At 40.0% G+C, this 22,521-nt stretch overlaps 1 protein-coding gene across 1 annotated transcript; it reads right to left on the reverse strand.

Annotated features, from left to right (window-relative positions):
- Window positions 1-1,821: 1,821 nt before the first annotated feature.
- nploc4 (NPL4 homolog, ubiquitin recognition factor) lies at window positions 1,822-21,819 on the reverse strand. The gene is made up of 17 exons (XM_017701919.2): window positions 21,677-21,819; window positions 18,424-18,504; window positions 13,736-13,845; window positions 13,342-13,551; window positions 13,207-13,255; window positions 12,955-13,049; window positions 12,741-12,864; window positions 10,941-11,120; window positions 10,024-10,110; window positions 9,601-9,672; window positions 9,350-9,476; window positions 8,161-8,321; window positions 6,746-6,817; window positions 5,863-5,955; window positions 5,588-5,707; window positions 4,507-4,609; window positions 1,822-4,090 (listed from the first exon to the last, which is right to left on the reverse strand). The coding sequence occupies exons 1-17, from the start codon at window positions 21,689-21,691 to the stop codon at window positions 3,933-3,935; spliced, it is 1,857 nt and encodes a 618-aa protein (XP_017557408.1). The 5' UTR covers window positions 21,692-21,819; the 3' UTR covers window positions 1,822-3,932.
- Window positions 21,820-22,521: the final 702 nt, after the last annotated feature.

The following is a 22,521-nucleotide window of genomic DNA, read 5'->3' on the forward strand; positions in this document are numbered from 1 at the left end:
TGAGACGGACGCTACAACCCACACAAGTGGCTCAGGTAGTGCAGCTCATCCAGGATGGCACATCAATGCGAGCTGTGGCAAGAAGGTTTGCTGTGTCTGTCAGCGTAGTGTCCAGAGGCTGGAGGCACTACTAGAAGACAGGCCAGTACACCAGGAGACATGGAGGAGGCCGTAAGAGGGCAACAACCCAGCAGCAGGACCGCTACCTGGAGGAGCACTGCCAGAGCCCTGCAAAATGACCTCCAGCAGGCCACAAATGTGCATGTGTCTGCACAAACGGTTAGAAACCGACTCCATGAGGATGGTATGAGGGCCCGACGTCCACAGATGGGGGTTGTGCTCACAGCCCAACGCCGAGCAGGACGCTTGGCATTTGCCAGAGAACACCAAGATTGGCAAATTCGCCACTGGCGCCCTGTGCTCTTCACAGATGAAAGCAGGTTCACACTGAGCACATGCGACCGACGTGACAGAGTCTGGAGACGCCGTGGAGAGCGATCTGCTGCCTGCAACATCCTTCAGCATGACCGGTTTGGCAGTGGGTCAGTAATGGTGTGGGGTGGCATTTCTTTGGAGGGCCGCACAGCCCTCAATGTGTTCGCCAGAGGTAGCCTGACTGCCATTAGGTACCGAGATGAGATCCTCAGACCCCTTGTGAGACCATATGCTAGTGCGGTTGGCCCATGTGGCTGGAGTGTGTCAGCAGTTCCTGCAAGATGAAGGCATTGAAGCTATGGTCTGGCCCGCCCGTTCCCCAGACCTGAATCCGATTGAGCACAGCTGGGACATCATGTCTCACTCCGTCCACGCTACATTGCACCACAGACTGTCCAGGAGTTGGCAGATGCTTTAGTCTAGGTCTGGGAGGAGATCCCTCAGACCATCCGCCACCTCATCGCCACCGCATACCCAGGTATTGTAGGGAGGTCATACAGGCACGTGGAGGCCACACACAATACTGAGCCTCATTTTGACTTGTTTTAAGGACATTACATCAAAGTTGGATCAGCCTGTCGTGTTTTTCCACTTTAATTTTGTGTGTGACTCCAAATCCAGGCCTCCGTTGGTTAATAAATTTGATTTCCATTGATGATTTTTTTTTGTGATTTGTCAGCACATTCAACTTTGTTACAGAACAAAGTATTCAATGAGAATATTTCACTCATTCAGATCTAGGATGTTAGTGTTCCCTTTATTTTTGAGCTGTGTGTGTATATATATACACACACACACGTGTGTGTGTGTGTGTGTGTGTATGTATATATATATATATATATATATATATATATATATATATGTGTGTATGTGTGTGTGTATATATATATATATATATATATACACACACACACACACACACACACACACACACACACACACACACTTTTTTTTTTTTTTTAGTACCTGCATTTCATGCTGCATGCTTGGTAAATGCACCCCTTTGGACAGTTGGGGGGTTAACCTCAGAGTGTGTAGCAGCTGGCTCCAGCAATGCATTGTGAGGCTGTTTGCTTCAAAAACAAAGCGCTTGGAAACCTCACAAGGAATAAAGTTTCACAGGGACAATCTGAATCAATTGTCTAATTTTCAGGGAGACTAAATGCCTGGATTGTATACACCTGAACAGTGATGAATCAGTGTTAATCAAGGGTTCAGAGCTTAAATCTCAATTTTGATGAATAGCCCCAACAGAAAGTCCCAACAGGTAAATTCCAACATTACTTTCTTAGATATAACATTTGCTTTCAGTTGGACAGGAATCTGTCACTTTGCTATGCGTTTCTTGCAATGTGCTATATATAAAAAGGCAGACAAAGCACTACATTCAAATGAACAGGTTTTTATTGTTGAACTGTTATTTCTGCATTTTGTTCTCCAAACCTGGCCTACAGCATAGAGCCATTGGCCTTTTTCAGACTTCATCTTAAAGGACTGGGTATAGGCTAGTTTTCAGCTGGGAGGAAGATAAGAGGTAGGAGTTGAATTGGATTGGGTGGGGGTAATGATGTACTGGAATCCAGCTTTAGCACAATAACATTATGAGTGCCACAACTCACAAGCCCTCCTCACCAAAAAACTAGTCACCTATGACTTGCTGGAAAATCTCAATTTAAAAGGAAAATCTGTTCAAATGCAAAATGTCCAAATATTTCTGGATTGAGTTAAGGTGCAAGGAGCAGGATGTTTTAATATTAAAATAGCAGTAGTTACTTAAAAAGCTACTAATTAAAGACCAAACAACAACCATTTGTCACCATAGCTGCTCTTCATGTTCCTGAAGTAGATTTTCAAGTTTCATCTCTGTACCATCACGTCATGTTTATGATCGTTATAAAAATAAAATGGATGTAACTGTCAGATTCTATTCTTGTGTAAGCTCCACAGCCAGTGAATTGGGTGAAAACTGAGAAACCTCTGAAGAGAAACCCTGCAAAATCCACTTTAATCAAAGACAGTAATAAATTCACTTAAGAAAAAAGGGAACATGTCTAGTCACTCAATTATTTCTAGCAAGATCCATGTCTAAAGATTCTTCCGAAAGAGAAGATCAAAGAACTCAAATATGCACCATACTCTGCTTAGGATGTGAACTGCTTGTTAGTTTCAAAAAGAGCAAGGCAGCTTTGTTTTTGATGCTAAATGCAAATACAAAATTTGCCTTTGGCTCCATGTAAGAAGTGAAAAGCTAGAAAATGAAATATGATTAATTATAAGTGATCAAATATCCAATTCAACCCTGCCAATGTTGTTTCTTCTTCCTCCTTGTTTTTCTCTCTCACTCATCCAGGTGTGGGACACATTGGGCCAGATGGGAAAGAGCGGTGTCAAGAGTGTTCAGAGCAGTTCCTGGCTGAAGCCTTTGAAGGTTATAATGATTGAGTTTAGGGCACCAGGCTGTGCAAACATTCTCCACACTTCCAAACCTTTGGACTGGCGCCAAGAAATGAGAGACAAGAGAGAAGTAATGAAAGGACATCTGAAGTGGAGAAAGCACCACAAAGTGAAATGCTCAAAAACTACACTTTGCTGAGCACTTTGGTTGACAAACTCCATTCGTAGCAGTGAGCACTCTGAAAGCAAAGATACAAAGCCAAAGAAGAACATTCAGTGGCTTTGTGGTAGAGGCTGAATTCCATAACTGAACCATGTGATCAAGTCAGGCAAAAATATCTAAAAACCACCTGTAACACTACAATCCTGAAAGCTGGCTAAAAAATGAACAGAGAAAAGGGTGTGAAAAGGGTTGATTTTGAGGAACAGGGCCTGTGCAATCTTTAATAGGCGGTTCGTTTAAAGCTCCTTTGAGGAAACCAGCAATCAAAGTGAGCTGAAAGGGTGCATTTTGATGCAGTTCACTTTAACCATGTGAAAATCCACCAAGTGCTTATTCAGCTTCATAGTTTTCTGAAAACGGGATTGTATTAAATTCTATTAATATACATATAACTATGATCCAAAAAAAAAAGCCTCACTGAAATTAAATAACAGTATCAATCCTTATCTGCATACTATTTACACAATACATCTCCAGACTGTGAGAGTACAGGGAGCAGAAGATTGCTTCCACAAACAAATTCAGCAAGTTTCATTAAAGTCCAGGAAGCAAGGTTGCCACCAGGTCAGTTTGGACCACAGAGAGGGAGGAGCCTTGGCCAAGTGCTTTACCTAAAATCAGTCCCAGCAAGCCATGTGGCCACTGCAGAGAGGCTACAGGAACACACAATCATCTTTAGCTCTGTTTGCTCAACTGGCCACGCAGGTCAGTGCACCACTGGCATTCACATAGCAACCCAGCCCAGTCAGTGACGGAGTGAGCGGAGTTTGGAATGGGGGTGGAGCAAGTGTGTAAGAGGGCGGGGCTTTAGGGTAACACACCCACTCCTGCTGCTGTCTCCCGGCACAGTGGTGTGCTTGCAGCACGAAATGCGGCACTTTTAACTGCGGGGCAGGCTGCACATCTCACAGTGCTCCGTTCCTGGCTGGTTCATGAAGGTGCAGTGGAGGCAAGACCACATGGCAGAGGAGGATGCTGGGATAGATGGACCACCCATGGCATAATCCAGAGAGCCTGCCTGCTGCCCTCCCACAGTGCCTAAGAGAGGAAGCAGATTATTTAAAACACAGGGATTGGGGGGAGCTTTGTTTCACTTCCAACCGTAAACCAATTTTTTTTACTATTCTATGTACTATTTTTTCTGCAGCAAACACTAACCAAATATTTGCCAATTTTCATTGACCAAAAACACATCTTGCCTTAGATGAAGAGTTAAATTCTCTGGTCTTCCCCAGATTGCCCAAGTTACAAACTGTTAATTTTTAAATCCATTTTCTGTATTTTATGGTACCTGACATCATTTGGTCTATAAAATTATTTTATTTTTAATTTTTTGCTTTTTTTTTTTTTTTTTTTTTAAACACAGTGAGGGTGATCAGTTTGGTGCTGGAATCTTTAAATCCTACAATCTAAAATCTTTCCAAATCTCAAGTATTAGCCAGAAATCCACTCACTACAGAGCTGCTCGATGGTAGCCCATTGCTCAGATTTCTTCCAGGTTTGTGCCAGCTCCTCATTTGAGGTCTTAACAGCATCCAGCAAGAGCCCAATACTGTCCTGTGAATAAGAAAGAATATGTAGTTTTTTTGTGCCTAGTTAATTTAAGGCTTACCAATGGATCTTGTGCCAGTGGAAGTCATGGGTCCATAAAAAATGTAAACACAAGGAAAAAAAAAAATCCACTGGGCAGATAACCTCATGGCCTGTTTTCACCATGGTCGTTGGTGAAAGGGGGGGGGGGGGTGCAAGACTTACAGCCCATAGAACTACAACGGCATCTGTAGGACAACATATGCAAGCCAGTTTTGTAGAGAAAAGAGGCTGCCCCATTTGATACATTAAAATCACTTATGTTGCTGAACTGAATATGCAAAAAAATCAAACAAACAAAAAACAGTTCAAAAGACTAAAAGAGCCTCGGAATGCAGTTCACTTCACAGCGAGGTAGCTCAAAGACCAGCATAGGAGCCCAGGATGGAGATGGGAGTACTACATAATCAAAAAATGGCAGACTATTGATGGTTTTAACAATCTGGGCTCTACAATGTTCAACAACACATTATTATATTTAAAAGGCATAAAATGTCCCAAGTAGGTCCATTATAACTAAAAACTATGCCTACATACATACACACACACACAGTATCACACAAAAGTGAGCACATCCCTCACATTTCTGCATATATGATTTTTAAAATCATATTTAGTCTAAATAAAATTGACATTAACAGCTGTGTTGAGTTATTTGCAGCAGACAGTAAATCTATACTGCTATACAAGCTATACACTGACTACTTGAAGTTATATCCAAGTTTCATTTCTATAGTGTTGTCCCACGAAAAGATATAATAAAAGTTTTGCAGAAATGTGAGGGATGTACTCACTCGCGAGATACTGTACATACATACATAAAGTAAAACCAATACTTTAAATACATATGACTCATTTGTACATGCAAAGAAAACATTGTGCAACCCTACTCCCGTACTGTAAAAATATGAACATTGTGTGAACTTATTTTTTTTAAAAACTCACCCGCAAAGGCATGACCTCATTGGTGACAAGAAAGAGGAGCAAGTGGAAGTCAGAGACAATGTCCAGGAAGGGCAAGGAAGAGGAACACTGGGCCAGATAGGTAGCTAGACTGTGGAAGTCCTGAAACAAACACATAAAAATGCTTTATAAAAAGATTATAGTGGCTAAAACAGGATAAAAGGTTCAGGTTACATGTTGCTGGTAGCTGTTAGAAAAAGAACTGATTTTGCATTTTAGTTTATAAACGTTAATGTATTTAAAGCAAGTGAGGCTACCTGCGTCTCCCCCAGTGCATCTCTGTTCTCAATGGGAAAGCGAAGCGTGGAGGAGAAGGTGAAAACAGGGTCCTTAGGGAAGGTGGTGGTTATCTGTTCAAAAACACAAAGGAATTAAGCCTATTTATTATAATTAACTCTAATGCCCATATAGTTAAGGTTCTCTCTTAAGGTAATCTACAAATTACCATATCTATATAAAACATTTGGCATACTGTGCCTGATTTATAGCTGTCATTATGAACAGAGGTCATCTACACCACCAGGAAAACAAATGTACTTCATTTGCTCAGCAGAAATCCATTCTTGATGCAAGAAAATCATCTCTATATGCTCTCTAACATGATAAAACTGTTATTAAAAAAATGGACAAAAATACAAACACAATTTGGGCTTTAGTAGAGTTTATACTACTGGTTTTATCTTTTCAATGTACATTTCTTTATTTTCATAAACAACAGTATGTCAAAGACCACATAGGCAAATTTTGATGTAATGATTTAGATATGCAGTTTGCATTCAAATGACCCACAGAGATAACAATTACCAAAATAATTAAAATTGGACCATTCATTTCCAATGGCACATTTAGACTCAAGATTCTTTGTCATTGCACAAGGTACAACAAGGTTTGGTAGCAATCCTAATGGTGCATAAAAATAATTCAAAATCAAAAAGAATGTAGCAGCTGTACTATTACAGGGTACTGCACGTGTGTGAACGGCAACGTTTATTTACAAATCGTGCAGTGTAATAAGAACTATAAAGTGCAAATGAAAGTAAATATCTTTTAATATCCCTGAGTATGTTTTGGAAAGGTACAGGTAGACACTATTCCTGAGTTGTTAGCGCCTAGATGGCAGTGTACAGTGTTGGTACTCACATCAATGATAAGATACTCCACAGGTAGAGGCCGGGCTAAGTACGTGATGTCATTACCAAATTTGTCTTTATCCTGTACATAAAAGAAGTACAAAGGGAAAAACACAAAGAATGATTTCAAAAAATTACCATCACAGCAGAAAAAGAAACAAACAAATGCACTCCGTCAAAAATTACATTTCACAAAGCGTGCATTTCAAACAACGTCATTGTGGTGTTATTTGACGATGCATTATTCTGAAATGAGTGGAAAGAGATGCATGTTTAATGGATACAAAAATGCCCATGTGAATGTAAACCAAGCATGGTGTTTGCTGGTGTCCCAGAACTGCCCATCACAGGGAACAACTGGGAATTAACCAAAACCAGCATGTAATGACACATACTGTACTAGCAAGTGCACTTGAAAGCTACAGCATGGATTTGCGTGACTGTGGAACATTTTGTACATACTGCACTGTCACATGAAATGAGGATCTTGGTAAGAAACATGATAACACCTTATAAAAGACATATGGTTCTGGGTGTGGACTGTCTGACATGATTGCATGCATATGTACCTAAATGACAGAGCCTGTGTATGAGTGTAGAATGCGTGTCATATGAAAAAGATAAAGAATATGCCCAATAAAAGCATGTACGTTTACAAATGTACATCATGTACACATAATTTACAGATTACAGACACAAATGCTCTGTTGCTGTGGCCTGTGCAATATTTAAAAGTAAATCGCACAATATTTTCTAGTTAAAAAAATAATCATTCAAAAAGTCATGACTAAACCCCATCTAGCACCCCAACTGTAAACAATACACACTGTAGACTGCGGTTTCTGCTAGTTCTATTCTAGTTTTAATTTATTCTCTTTTTTATTATTATTAACTGTCTTAATGATAAAAGGCTGAAGTTTTTTGTATTACATGTATGCAAATTAATCTTAAGTTAAAGACTGAATAAAAAAAAAAAAAGGGAACATAAAAAGGGGATGAGCCAGAGGGTGTGGCACCTTCTAAACAAAGATCTCCCTCATTTCTAACAAAAACAAAAACACACTGTGCCACTTCTTAGAGGAACATGGGAACATGAACCCCAACTTCTCAATACATTTAGCAAGCTGTTTATCTGAAATCAAGTCCTTTAAGGCTTGCCTCTCTGGTTCTCAGGCAGTTTTCCAAAAAACCAACAAAAAAACAAAAAAATAAAACAATGTGGTGACTGGCTAAAGATCTGCCTGCATTATTTTGACCACAATAATTAATTTTGTTGGATTACACTACTAAAAAACACCCACGAAACATTCATCACTATGGCACTATGATTGGTCATGATGCTCAGGACCATATGTTCTGTACTGCAAATAAACAGATATACTGAGCAGCCCTCTATAGCATGAATGCTTTTTTATGTGTACATACCTTGTAGAAGACGTCGGGGACGTACTGCTCACTACTGGACTCTTTAGCATAGCCAAGCTCAGGAGCATCTCTGCAGGGCAGCAAGCACTCATCCCTCACCAGAGCCATGCACTGGTTAGATACTTGATATCCCTCAAAATGCACCTGGTTATCGGGACCACCTGCACACAGAGACACGCATCAGTGTTATACCTAAGGGATAAATGGCAAACTATCATACTGCACGTTTTTAAATATATGTTGCACAGTTGTATTGCACTCACATCTCAGAACTTCTCTCTCTTCCTTCATTAACAAGTGTAGTTTCAGGACTACATTATATACATAAAAAGGAACAGGTACTACATATACACTGATCAGGCATAACATTATGACAACAAATCCACTCAGTTCTACAGTTACAGACTGTAGTCCATCTGTTTCTCTGCATACTTTGTTAGCCCCCTTTTACCCTGTTCTTCAATGGTTAGGACAAACATGGAACTTCACAGAGCAGGTATTATTTGGGGGTGAATCATTCTCAGCACTGCAATAACATAGACGTAGTGGTTGTGTGTCGATGTGTGCTGCGCTGGTCTGAGTGGAGCAGACACAGCAGTGCTGCTGGAGTTTTTACACACCTCAGTGTCAATGCTGGACTGAGAACAGTCCACCAAACAAAAATATCCAGTCATATCAGTGTTACTGCAGTGCTGAGAATGATCCACTACCCAAACAGTACCTGCTCTGTGAGGGTCCATGAGGGTCCTAATCACTGAAGAACAGGGTAAAAGGGGGCTAATAAAGTATCAGAGAAACAGATGGACTATAGTCTGTAATTGTAGAACTACAAAGTGCACCTGTATAGTAAGTGAAGCTGATAAAATGGACAATGACAGTAGAAACAAGGAGGTGTTCATAATATATGTTGTTGGTATGTTTTTGGTGTATAATATTACTGGGCCCACATCATGGAAAAAAAATTTATAACTTTTTACTAAATGAAGTGTTTGATGTAACCACTGTTAGTTTCAACTCCACAGCCCATACAGTTAATATATGGAAACTATGCTGCTTTTGAGACGTCACAGGGCAGCCAATCAGAACTGAAGTTATATACATAGGAATCTTTTAAGGTGCATTAACAAAAACAGCCCGTTTTATTCTAAAGGACAAAGAGAGGATGGAAAATAGTTGATACACTATGCACCTGTTGCTACTACAGTGACAAATTTTGATCCAAAATGTCCATCAGGAGAGAGACGGCAAGGATTTGCGTGCTGGTTCTGGAAATGTCCAGCTGTGATGCACTCCTCAGCGCTCAGAAAATACGAGTCCTGTAGAGGAAACACATGCTGAGATTTACACAAGAGCTACCAGGTATGCAAAACAAATACAACACAAACAAGGCAAAGTAAACTATCCATGAACACTTTCCTGTAATCGTGGACTACATCTTACCTTGTTTCTACTGTAACGCACTGTGCCTATTCTAGTGTCCTCCGATAGCAAGTCAGTGAAGATCCATCCAACCTTTAAAAAATAAATAAATAAAAAAAACAACACACAAGTATCCATTTAATCCTTTTAGCTCACACAAGATTGAGGAAAAAAATAATGAAATTAATTAAATGCATCACATTTTTAAATGTGACACTTCCTGTCATAGGCTCATTTGCTGTGCCTAAGTTGACTGTTTTGCTCCAGGCATGGATGCTTTGAACGGCACAAAAGCTTGCTAGCTACCTAGTTAAATAACTAAATGAATAAAATAAGTTAACCAATAAGGTTCCTAGAGGTTAACAGTCCAGTACATGCTGCCAGAATACACAAGAACAGTGAGGGGAGTCAGAACATAAGAATGCATGAGATGGAGGAAGTTACCTTGCGAAGACCCAGTTTAGCAGCAATTTCTTCCACTGCTGCAGCTCTTGGATCCTCTATTAGCTCGAGACTGTTCTGAGTGCCAATCTGAAACCAAACAAAGAGGAACTGTTACCACAGGAGTGCTTGAAATAGTGAAACACAAAAAGAAGAATGAATTACACAGCCCTGCATATTTTTCATTAGCCTTTTATTTTGTTAGCAGAATATCAAGACTGGAATCTAGAACAAAGAGGGTGATAAAGCTTAAAAACACACGCTCAGTGAGAACAGCCAGTCTTTAATCAGTGCTTTTTTCCACACATTATTTACAGTCACACAAACAACGAACAGTTGCAACAGATATTAACTTCCAATTCATGCGTGTTGCAAAACTTCAGTAGGAGTTCCTCTGAAAAGAATGTGAGAATACAAGCTGTGCTTTGACAGATCTTAAAATTAACCACTCTTTCGCCCTCTTGTGGTGATGTTTTTGACCATCTTGCCACTAGAATGATTGCAGCAGGCCACTGGGATGTGGTTGAGCAAGATTTCTTCTCTGTTAAACGTTTCATAGGTAATAAGACTAGACTGAATGAAGAAAATAATAAATCCCAATAGAACTAACATCCAAAACCGTTCCAGAGATAAGAGAAGCACGTTGTAGAACACACCCAGAGTCAATGATAAAAATCACACCACCAGCTAGATGAAGAAACCAGCTGAAGTACTGAATAGTTAAAATGCTGACACTTTTAATAAAAAAAAAATGAGAACAAGCACATCAATTTTGTGTTTTAACAAGACTGTATAAAATGTGATGCATTTGCAAGTGTGTATGTTATATTACACTTCCAGGAACCCTTATTTTTGGTGTATTGAAAAACATATTGTATCAAGACAGGCTGTTTGTCTAATTATCCCCTTGAAGCACTCACTTGTGGTGGCTCGTAGATGGCAGCCACCTCAGCTCGGATTCCCAGTGGGATGTCCTTATGCTCAGTGTAACGGCCATACAGGTAACCCATCCGCTGGTTTCCTGTCTTCCTCCAAAAGTCCAAGAAACGGTCTGCGATGGTGTGGTTCTCAAACATGATGTTATCCACATGTCTGTATTTCTATATTGCAAAGCAAGACAAACCGTTGATCACAAAATGTTACAAGACTCCCGCAGCTGTCCACTTGCCAGTGGGGCAGCAGAAAAGAGGAGATTTTGATTAGGTCAGTGCTGGGCAGGAAAAGGATGTTATGGCAACGTCAGCTATAACATTTACTGGGAGAGAAACAGGTGTTTTTAAAAAGGCAACTCACTCAAAAATACTGTGCCATCAATGAAAAAGTTAACAAAATATTAACTGCCTCCAAAGATTGACATGTGTACCCCATTTCAAAAATAGCTGAGATGCTGTGCAAAATGTAAATAAAAACAGAATACAATGATGTGCAATCCATTTAATTGAAAATAGGACAAAAACAACATATCAAATGTTGAAACTGAGAAATTATATTGTTTTCTGAAAAATATATGCCCACATTAAATTTGATGTCAGCAACATGTTTCAAAAAAGCTGGGACAACACCATGTTTACCGCTGTGCTTCATCACCTCTTCTTTTAACAAATTCTCTAAGCATTTGAGAACAGAGGGGACAAATGTTTCCTAAGATGTCGGCTTGACAGTTCAGGGTCTACTTTGTTATATTTTTCATTTTACATGCACCAAACGTTTTTCAATGGGTGACAGATCTGGACTGCAGGCAGGCTACATTTACATTTCTGGCATTTGGCTTACAATTTGGTAATTTTACACAGGTAGGCCAAGGCGGTGTTAGGAGTCTTGCCCAAGGACTCTTATTGGTTTAGTGTAGGGTGTTTGCCTAGGTGGGGATTGAACCGCAGTCTGCAGTGTAGAAGGCAGAGGTGTTAACCACTACACTATCCCAACCACCATCCCAAACCAGGCCAGTTTATCACCTGGACTCTTTAGCTATTCTGTTGTAATTCATGCAGACTGTGGTCGCTGTCTTGTGAAAATAAGCGAGGCCTGGATGGCAGCATATGGCGTTACAGAACCTTGTATACATTGTTCAGCATAACAGTGCCTTCATGGATGTGCACTAATGCAACCCCATACCACCACGGTTGCTGGATTTTGAACTGCATGCCGATAACAAGGATGGTCCCTCTCCTCTTTAGTCTGGGGGATGCAGCGTCTATGATTTGATTTGACTGACCAAAGGACATTTTTCTACTTCAAAAAGACACTCTGGGTTGCTCTTTTTATATATAATCATGTTTCTAAGCTGTTGCCAATTAAGCTAATTAATTGTGAGATGTCCCACTGGGTTTTTTTTTTTAAAAGCACTATACAACTTCACCAGTCTTTTTTGGCCTGTCCCAACTTTTTAGAATTGGGTGGCTGGCTTTAAATTCAAAATTGGCATAATTTTTCTAAAAACAACAAAAATTCTCAGTTTTTCATTTAATACGTTGTCTTTATATTATTCTCAATTAATTATAGTGTTTAAATTATTTGCACATCATTGCAATTGGTTTTCTACATTTTGCACAGCATCCCAACTTTTTTGGAAACAAAGTTGTAATATTACACAGCTTTTGAGATATCTGGTCCAGAGCTAAAACAAACTTCAGAGTAGTAGATCCTGGTACAAGAAGGCTGAGGGTTGAAGTATACCTGTGAACTGAGCCTATGGCACTAGTAGGCAAACTACAGCATACCTGTCTGTTTAGGGTGATGGCACTGGGCTGGCATTTAGTGCAGATACCCTCTGGCCAGGGCAGATGACCCTCACAGCCAGATTTGATTTTACAGCTGATGTTCTCCAAAGCTACAAACTTTCCTCTGAGAAGAACAAGAAACTTATTTTCTCCAAAGGCCTTAAATCAATTAATCATTTCCTCCAAAAAGGTCAAAGGCTTTAAGAATACTCACTTGTCCGCTCCACCAGTCAGTTTGCGGATGTAAGCATGAAAGGACATGTGTTTGACAGGTGGATCAAGATGATTCAGGTAGTCTTCATCAAAAGGCTATTGAACAAAAGAAGAACTCTAAATCAAGACATCTTCATATGCCATGCACCATGACGATTCAGTTTGCTAAGAGTTTTTCTTCTGGGTCACATTCACTTGTGTACAAAAACATTCCCAACATATATCTGAATAAAGAAGTGCTCTCTGGTCTCACCTCTAAAGGCACACAATGCACACATTTCCCCATGGGTCCATGTCGGCATCTAAAAGACATAACACACTTTATCACAGGCCATTTTCCTACCTACATTTTCTATAGTCTAGGTAAAAACAAGGGTCAAACACTCACAGCTGGGGGTCTCTGTTTCTGTAGATCTTGCCCTCTTGCTTGGATAGATATTGGTCAATCTCATCCTCTGGAATCTGTGGAGCCGAGTGTGAACGAGACAGTGAGGAGGATGATGAAGAGGAGGAGGAGGAAGAGGAGTGGGGCTGTGTGTCCATGGTCTCACTTGAGGGACCAGCAGATGATGGGAAAAGAAACAGCATATCTCCATGCCTAGAAAGAGAGAAATAGAGAGATGGAGGCCAAGAGAAAGAGTAGTGAGATAAGAGAAAAACAAAGGGGGAAATAAGCAAAGATAATCAATGTAATCAGCGTTTCATTATTCTGCGTGTGCTTCAAAGCCTATAAACCAATTAATTCCCAAAATCTGTTTACTCACAAGTGCATGGAGACTTACTTGATTTTAAGCAGACTGAGTGTCTTGTTTTGAGAAAGAACCTCTCCAGTTTTGTTGCGGTTGAGGTAAACAGAAAATCCATTTGAGTTGAAACCAAACTCTTTAGCAACCTAGAGAGACAGAGAGAGAGAGAGAGAGAGAGAGAGAGAGAGAGAGAGAGAGAGAGAGAGAGAGAGAGAGAAAATATGATCTCCTTTGAGGTTTCAGTTTCAAACTGAATATTCTAGTGCTAATTATACATTCATGCAAGCATGAAATTACAAAAAAAAAGGGCTAGCAAGGATATTTTTAGTGTAACAAATCTGGCTGTCATGTCTGCCTAAGATATTTAGTTCACCTGACAGGGCACTCAGTAATGAATTTTTCAGTTGTGGAGACACATTTCTGCACCTCAGAATACAAAGGCACATTGTGGTCCAGTATTGAGAGGGAAAAGGAGGTGGGGGAGCAAACAGAAAAAATAAAATGGGTGCTCACAAGAAGAAGGAGTGAAAGACAATTGACTAAAATTACAGTAGAGCAGTTCTGAGACAATGACCCTTCATATTTAAACACAGGGAAGAGTTCACTACACAACTCACATGTATGCAATTGCTGTCAGACAATTAAATTAGGATTGACCTGTATGATCCTCGTTGATATTTCCAAGAGTATTGAAAATTCTACTCCTTCTAAAATCATGGTGACAGTGTATTAAGAGCCAGGCTGAAAGCCCAGCTGCTTGCACTGTATGTGGCTCTAAAAGCTGTGATTGACACCATCTCCTCCAAACACAGATTTTATGAGTTAAGTTTGCTCACTTATTTAAAGGTGCCACAATTTAGACACATTTATTACCATCACAGTTTTTGTTTCAGTTAATTTTAGTCAGAAACATAATAAATTAAGTTAACAAGCATCACTTTATCACTGAAAGCACAGGCAGAGTTGAGACTGCTTATCACTTTTCAGAGAGCAGAGTGAGGAAATTGTGAAGCTACAAGTTCACCTGAACATGGGGACTGGCTCGACAGACACTCTGCTTAAATGTGAAAAGGTAAGACTTTTTCATAGGTTTAACAGTAGGATGTGCCCAGTGCAACCAGTGTGAACTGAAACACTGATTAACCTGGCAGCTTCTCTTTGTTTTTTTTTTTTTTTAAGACAACCAACAAAAAACAATTCAAACATTATTGATTTTAGGGAGAATATTTGAGATCGATTCGTTAAGCGCTATCAAAAATACAAAGCTTCCAGGCATCTGCTGCAAGATTGGCTTTGCACTCACCATGTAGCTATCTGGACCATTTACAAAGACATGTAGAAAATCAATAATAATATAATTAAGATTACAATACAGATCCTGAAAGGGTGGTATAGAAGTTAGCAGTAAGTGGAGATATGCTGCCAGGACACATTTAGCAAAGGCTGATTTCATCAGCAATACTTTTAGCCCACAGCTATCACCCAAAACAGCTATTTAAACCTGACCAGACATGAAGCCAAGCACTGACGCTATAACATTGCTCAAAATAGATCCAGTTTAAACTGGACCAGGTGAGTGAGAACATGTTTGTGTGTCTGTACATCACATTCACATAGAGCACTTACTGGTAGTTTAGGGCAGCCAGACCTGTGTCACTTACCCTGACTCGACCTCTATTGGAAAAACATCTCGGCGTCAAATTGAACTAGAGCTGTGCATTGATCTGCAGCTTCACACTCATTCCAATCATTCAGTCATGAATCTTTAATGGGGTAATGCGGCATCTGATTTGTGCTAATAATCCACCCAGTGTTTTCTCTACTATTTTTGCATCAGATTTCCAATGAAAATCCAAAGCTTATTTTGAAATAATACAAGACACCAGGTCAATGAGAATAATGTGAATTCTGTATTCTGTTGCAGTGCCACATTCGGCATAACTGCACACGTGTTGCATGGGGACAACTGTGGGCTGGAGGTTACAGTAAGGTCGCCAGGTCAATCCCGAGCCGACAGTACATGACTGAGGTGCCCTTGAGCAAGGCATCTAACCCCCAACTGCTCCACGGGTGCTGTGGATAGGGCGGCCCACTGCTCTGAGCAAGTGAGCTCACTGCCCCCTAGTGTGTCTTCACTAGTGTGTAAGTGGTGTTTCACTGCATGGATGGGTTAAATTCAAAGGTGAAATTTCCCCATTGTGGGACTAATAAGGGTTAACTTAATCTAATCGCCAAACATGTCTCACAATGGCCATCTTGAACTATGAAAGAGGTAGTGAGTGCACTCTCATCTGCAGGGCTCTTCCAGTTGACCTCCAGCAGCTGATTTAAAGTGTCTACGTGTGCTGTGAGGATTTCTTTGCATTTAGCCACAGTGAGGTCAGGTACTGACGTTGGATGATTAGTTCTGGACCACAAACACCACCCTAACTCTCTAATATCCTAAAGGTTTAATAAAGAGCTCCATCTTTCTGGGGTTGGGCTGACAGACTATAACATCGTCCATCAGTGATGGCGGACAGACATCACGATGTTGAGCCAGCATTATGATGCCACACCTATCCACACCACATTTACATGGAGCCTAATAACCCATTAATAAACCGACTAACAGCTCAATCAGAATGTAATACGTTCATGGGGCTCCAGAGTGGCGCAATGGTCTAAGCGTTGTGCCTATCATGAGGAGATAGTGAGCGCGCTCCATGGTGATGCTACAGCCATCTGTAGCCGGGAGTCCAAGAGAGCATAATTGGCCTCGCTCTATCTGGGTGGAGATATATATTAGCTTATGTGAGCTCTAGATTAAATATGGGCATTTTCACCTTGTATATGATACTCCTTACTTGTATGTCTCCACTTTTAAGAGTCACTTTATTTAAACTCTTAAAGTCTGCCTTTTATTATTGTAGCGTTCACCTGTTAGACAACTAGCTTTCTGCTACCTGTACAGCTTGCTAGTGTGGGCAGAACACAGCCAGTTATAAATAGAATATAACACGTTTAAACAAACATTTTGTTCATTTGGTGGTTCAGCATCTGGTCATATTTAACAGAAACAGATTTCTGTGCTAACAACTGTTTTTTTTTTTCCTCTGAACTTTAATCTGTTGAAGTTCTGTGCTGTTTATGCTTGTGCCACTGATGTTCTTGCTGTAATTTAACTTCGCAGTACTGACACCTGCAAATGACACATTGTCCCAGAATGACTCTGAGACATTTAATTAGACAAAACAATGAAAAAATGAACATGATTTCTTTGACTTTGCTAAAAACAATACTGAATGACACTTCCACTACCCAGCCTAATATTTCAGCCATAATCTTGAAACACAAAGGTCGTGTGAATAGTTATGTGGATATGGAGGAAAGATGGAGAAAAGTAAGGAAAGACCATGTGAGTAGGGAAGGAGGTGTGTGGATATCTTTGGACAATGTTTCCTACACTGAAATGGCCACAACTAACAGTAATCTGACTGTTGTGCTCAGACTGGCTGTCCACAAATCCATGCACAGGTTTTTAATTCATTCAATGGGAAACACCCCTTTTGAAACATTTGGCAATTAAAAATTTAAGCATTTCAGCACAAGATATAGTCGCTGAGATGAAAAAAAATGTGATGTTCACAGCATCACGTCTGGCTTGGGAGACTAGGCAGTGACTGGAAGCAGCAGCACTCCATGGAACCCCTTGCTGAGGGAGTATGAGCTACAAGAGTGGCGCATGACAGTGAAGTGTGGAGCTTGTATCCATTTTAAGCTGAGCCTCATCAATAAATCAGAAGTGTGCACGGCCAGGAAGGACTGCAGCTTCAAATACTGGTACTGGTCACCCTAGACAGCAGGTCGCAGCTCAGATGTCAGAATTGTTCAAAGTTTCAGTATCTCTGTTCGCTCACATTTTAAATCTACGATAAATGTCCCAAAAAGAACTAAGAAATAAAGGATTAGCAAAAGCAATTGTTTAAAAAAAAAAAACTAAACTAAAAGACTGTGCTGCTGACAAGCAAACATGCAAGCATCCGTTACTGATTTAAGACCTTCTTGTTTATGGTTTAAATATTGACATTTCATGCAGGGCAGTTAAATTCAGCTAACAGATCTTTTGTCACACAGAGAGAGAAACATTTAAGTGGTATTTCTGAGTTAAAGAGGTTGAGAATAGTTTGACACACACTGAACTGACAACTTACATTTGCGTTGTGGACTATTTATGTGAAATAACCACTGAGATTATGCTACACGCTGCGAATGCACATCACATAATTTCATGCCATTTTCATTGCAACGTAAAACAGTGGTTTTAACCAAGAAGCAGGCCGGTCATGGCTTACACAACAGCTTAGTTTTTAAAACGGCCCTGATGCAAACTGGTTGCATGCTATTCACAGCTATTCGCAGAAAACAGACATGAAGCAAAACAGACGCGCACTTCATTTTATATGCCAATGTTTAGTGGAAAGGGGTCTAATTCAAAACACACTGAAAACAGGGGCGCTGCAGATATTCCAAGATTTCCTTTTCCAGGCTAATACAGCTCAACACTGTAGACAACTAAACTGCTTTGTTATCTTCTGAAAACCTGCCTCACTGTTGCACGTAATGTTCACTCTGCGACAGTGCTGATCCATTAAAATATGCCTGTAGTGGCACTGATCCTGAGTGATACTGGATCAGACTGGGACATCCCTAGTGTACGTGTGTGCATTAAGGGTTCGTCATACCTTCTTCAGAAAAGCTGCTGCTGTCTCACGCTTAGTTGAGGTGATTTTTTTCATCCCCTCTGGAGACTGGACACGAATGATCTACGAACAGAATAACATAAGCAGCATGTTAAGTTACATCATCATGTCATATAAATCCATCATATAGCAGTAATCAATATTTTTCAGCAAAACTGGATCTTCCAGCTACAGGTGTTCACAGCTCCTTTGATTAGCACATCACCGGTGGTGGATAGTAACAAAGTAAATGTAATTCGTTACTGTACTTAAGTACTTTTTCGTGTATCTGTACTTTACTGAAGTTTTTCCATTTTGGGTGACTTTTTACTTTCACTCCACTACATTTCAAAGTAAAATATCTTACTTTTTACTCCACTACATTATGTGAAATTTGTCGTTCCTGTTGGCTGATGTGTGCCCAAAAATGTAACATGTCAAACAAAAAAGAAGCACAAAGCAAGAACACCAATCAGGGCACTTTGTTTTGAGCTTGTTTTGACCTGTTGGTCATACCGACCCAGTGCAAGGACACAGTTCAACGTCAGTACAGCAGCATAAAATTTTGGTAAACATAAATGATGGAACTAGCCTAACTTTGTGTAAATAGACCAAAATATAGAAATATTTACACATGTGCAGTTGTGACGGAGGTGTCTTTTTTTCTGAATTTATACACACTTTCATTTTATAGTAAATTTGTTTTTGCTAGTTGATGTTTACCTACAGATCAACTAAGTAAAGGAAAATTCATTTCTGATCCTGTGTTTAAAGCAAGCTTTTATTAAACTTAAACTTGTAACCAAGTTGCAAATAACTCTTAAACCGAAACTAACTCTTGTTAGTAGAAAGTTATTTCAGTGTTTTGTGCTTATGACAATTTTATTAGACATCAACTTTCTTTTAGTACTTTTACTTTTGGTACTTCAGTACATTTGAAGGCAAATACTTTTGTACTTTTACTCAAATGGAGGTCTAAAGGGAGGACTTCTACTTTTACTGGAAGGATATTTTATCTTGGGTATATCTACTTTAACTCAAGTACACATTTTGTGTACTTCGTCCAGCACTGCACATCACTGACCACAACAGTAGCAAAGAAAGTGTCTTCAGCAATTTACTTCCATTATGAGAACAAATTAGTTCATAATAATGAGATAAATGGGGTATCAGTTAACAAAATGGTTCACCAGAAAAACTAGGCCTATTTCCCCCTAAACACAGTCGATCGGCCAAAGCGTGTATAGCGTCTGGAGCTAAGCGTTCAATCATTTTAATGCACCTCCCAAGCTCTAGTCAACAGAGTCTTCTCCTGGTATGCAAAATCCATCAGGTTTACTTGGATTATGACTCCAAGGTTGATCTGAGGCAAAGGGCTGACTCAATATTCACATTTACATGAACCGAGTCTTTACATAATCAACTGACAGTAAGACAGGCCATGATGGGTAGAAAACTTCACAACTCAACTGGTGATCTGGTGACTAAATGACATGTGTCATAGTTCCAGGCTGGAAGACCAGCTGTCTATATGAACAGCCAGCGGGACACACGAATGTTAGCTAACCTGCTGGAGGACATATATCAGTAAAATATAAAACATACTGTTTACTTATTACTTATCTACCTCTACTTCATTTACTGTTTATTAGTACATTAGTCCATTAGCATGCTGACTGAGGTTTGCAGGATATGAGTTCTTCAATAGAGTGAATGGATCTATCAAGAACCATAAGTTCTGTATAAAATCATGTGACGCTCAAATGGTTCTTTGTATGGTAAAATGTTTCTTCAAAGTGATGGAGAACGTCTTGTGCATGGGTGCTTCTATTGCTATGAAGCTAGACTTGTAAAAGAACCCTTTTGGTGCTTATAAATAGATATACTTTTATTTCTACTCCCTCATACTTCAACTTATGTCTATTTTTTTATTTTCTGCACAGTATATGCAGTTTATGTGCAATTATATGTCTTGCACTTTCCCTTCGGGTTAAATTAAGTTCTGTCGATCTATCGGTATATTCAAAAAGGTTTTATACAGAACCATATACAAAACATTCTCCTTCAATCTGAAGAACCATTTCTGAGATGGTGCTATACGGAATTCACGGTTCTAAACAGAACTGCTCTCTTTAATAAAGACGCCCTGAAGAACTGTATGTACGTTAGCTCGCTTGCTACCTGTTCAAAAACAGTAACTCAACACTTTCAGTTCACTTAGCTAAAACTGAGGCACATCACGATATTGACAACGCCAGCTTGGCAAAATGTTTGGCTAAATAGCAATAAACAATGTAAAAAAGTGTTTGTATTCAATAATTAACGCTGCAAAAACAAAAACATATGTTAGGTTAGCTAGCTAACGTTAGCTAGCTACACTGGCTTAGGTTAGCTTTCTTTCTACCTCTAACTGGACTTCACAGCATTTTGTGGTCAGACTGCGAACTACAAAGAATTCATGGAAGAAAACAAGCAATATTTCTGTCAACTTAAGACGAAGTTTGTTAACGTTATTTGATAATGGTTTTAACCTCAGTATCAACACAGGTTAACATTAGCTAGCCACCTCTCATCTGGGTTAACGAGCTGCCAAATCCCTTCAGTGTAACGTTACAGCTTCCAGGCGAATATTCTGGAAAAAGTTGTCGAGTGTGTGTTTTTACACATCTGTTAACGTTACTGCTCTGGATCTCAACCGAATAACGTTATTTTGAATAACAAAGGTGACTTTCTGCCGTTTGCTGGCTCCGTTTCTCTTTGTCATGCGGAATTTTCCACACACAACCAACCACGAAGACGAAGTTGGGTTAGCTTCCTATTCAAATTTCGCCGTTCCACCTTAAATGGTGCAGCAGTTCCATTTTGGCAACTCAGGCGTCAGAATGTCAGTGCTGCACCATTTAAGGTGGAACGGGAATTTTGGAATAAGAAGACAAGTTTAGCCTCGTGTTTGTGCCAGACAGTGACACGGCACAAGCTCTGAAACATTTAATTCATGCTTGTACTACGTGCTCACGTTAAGTTTGAGTATCTTTCCTCAGATACGGCTCCGCTGTGTTTTAATTTCCATGCTTTATTTTCTCAATGTCCCAATTAATTTCGGGCCCTCGGTGTTTAGCTGGTTAGCTTCGAGCTAACAATTCTGCTGCCTCATCACTCAGAATGGAGCTCAGCTAACGCTACCACTCCATCGGTTTAGCTGTCCATAAATAGGAGGGACGATCAGGGAAAAATCAGCGCACAAACGTTTACTTACAATGTTTTCTGCCATATTTATCGGGTATGCGGTCCCCGATTCCTGACACGGTCGCAAAACTTTCCGAGAGCAGCTTCAGCCCTCAACGCTACAGGACCATGAACAGAACAGACTGCGCCAGACAAAACTCCATAACTCGATTCGGCGCTGTTGCTGCGTTACAATTTGCGCACTTGGGGCCTAACTAGGGCGCCTAGCTAGTGCGTACAATTCTGTGCGGCCACGTTCCAAAATGTCTACAAATAAACAACTTTATTTACCACACTGAATAACTTTGTTCACATCTTAACGATTTAATTACGCAGAAATAATATTTAAAAAAAAACAGTGGAGTTGCCTATTAACTGGAACGTTGGCGTCCCAGTGTGTACACCAACACCTTCAGGATGACTGCACTGACACAAGTCTGTATATCAAAAGAAAGTATAAATGAACCACAGACACTATAATTTAATAATAATAATGACTTCAACTGCAACAACCAAAATAGGTGAGTATCCTAGAGTGTCCAAGATGATTGGTGAGTATTCTAGCTAACCGGTGAGTATCCTAGATAATGGGTGAGTATTCTAGCTAACCGGTGAGTATCCTAGATAATGGGTGAGTATTCTAGCTAACCAGTGAGTATCCAAGAAAACGGGTGAGTATTCTAGCTAACCAGTGAGTATCCAAGAAAAGGGGTGAGTATTCCAGCCAACAGGTGAGTATCCTAGATAATGGGTAAGTATCCTACCCAACCACTGAGTATCCTAGATAGTGGGTGAGTATCCTAGACAATGGATGAGTAGCTAACCGCTGAGTAGGTAATGGGGATATGCTGAATTCTAACTCAGTGTTACTGTGGA

The sequence above is a fragment of the Pygocentrus nattereri genome, chromosome 13 (assembly GCF_015220715.1).
Source record: "Pygocentrus nattereri isolate fPygNat1 chromosome 13, fPygNat1.pri, whole genome shotgun sequence".
Taxonomy (NCBI): Eukaryota; Metazoa; Chordata; class Actinopteri; order Characiformes; family Serrasalmidae; genus Pygocentrus; species Pygocentrus nattereri.

What these genes read in the sequence shown, in the direction of transcription:
- nploc4 (XM_017701919.2), bottom strand. An exon ending in TGCATTGTGTGCCTTTAGAG is followed by an intron (nt 13,050 to 13,206) that starts GTGAGACCAGAG and finishes TTTGTTCAATAG; the next exon opens with CCTTTTGATGAAGACTACCT. An exon ending in CCATCTACGAGCCACCACAA is followed by an intron (nt 10,111 to 10,940) that starts GTGAGTGCTTCA and finishes GTTTGGTTTCAG; the next exon opens with ATTGGCACTCAGAACAGTCT.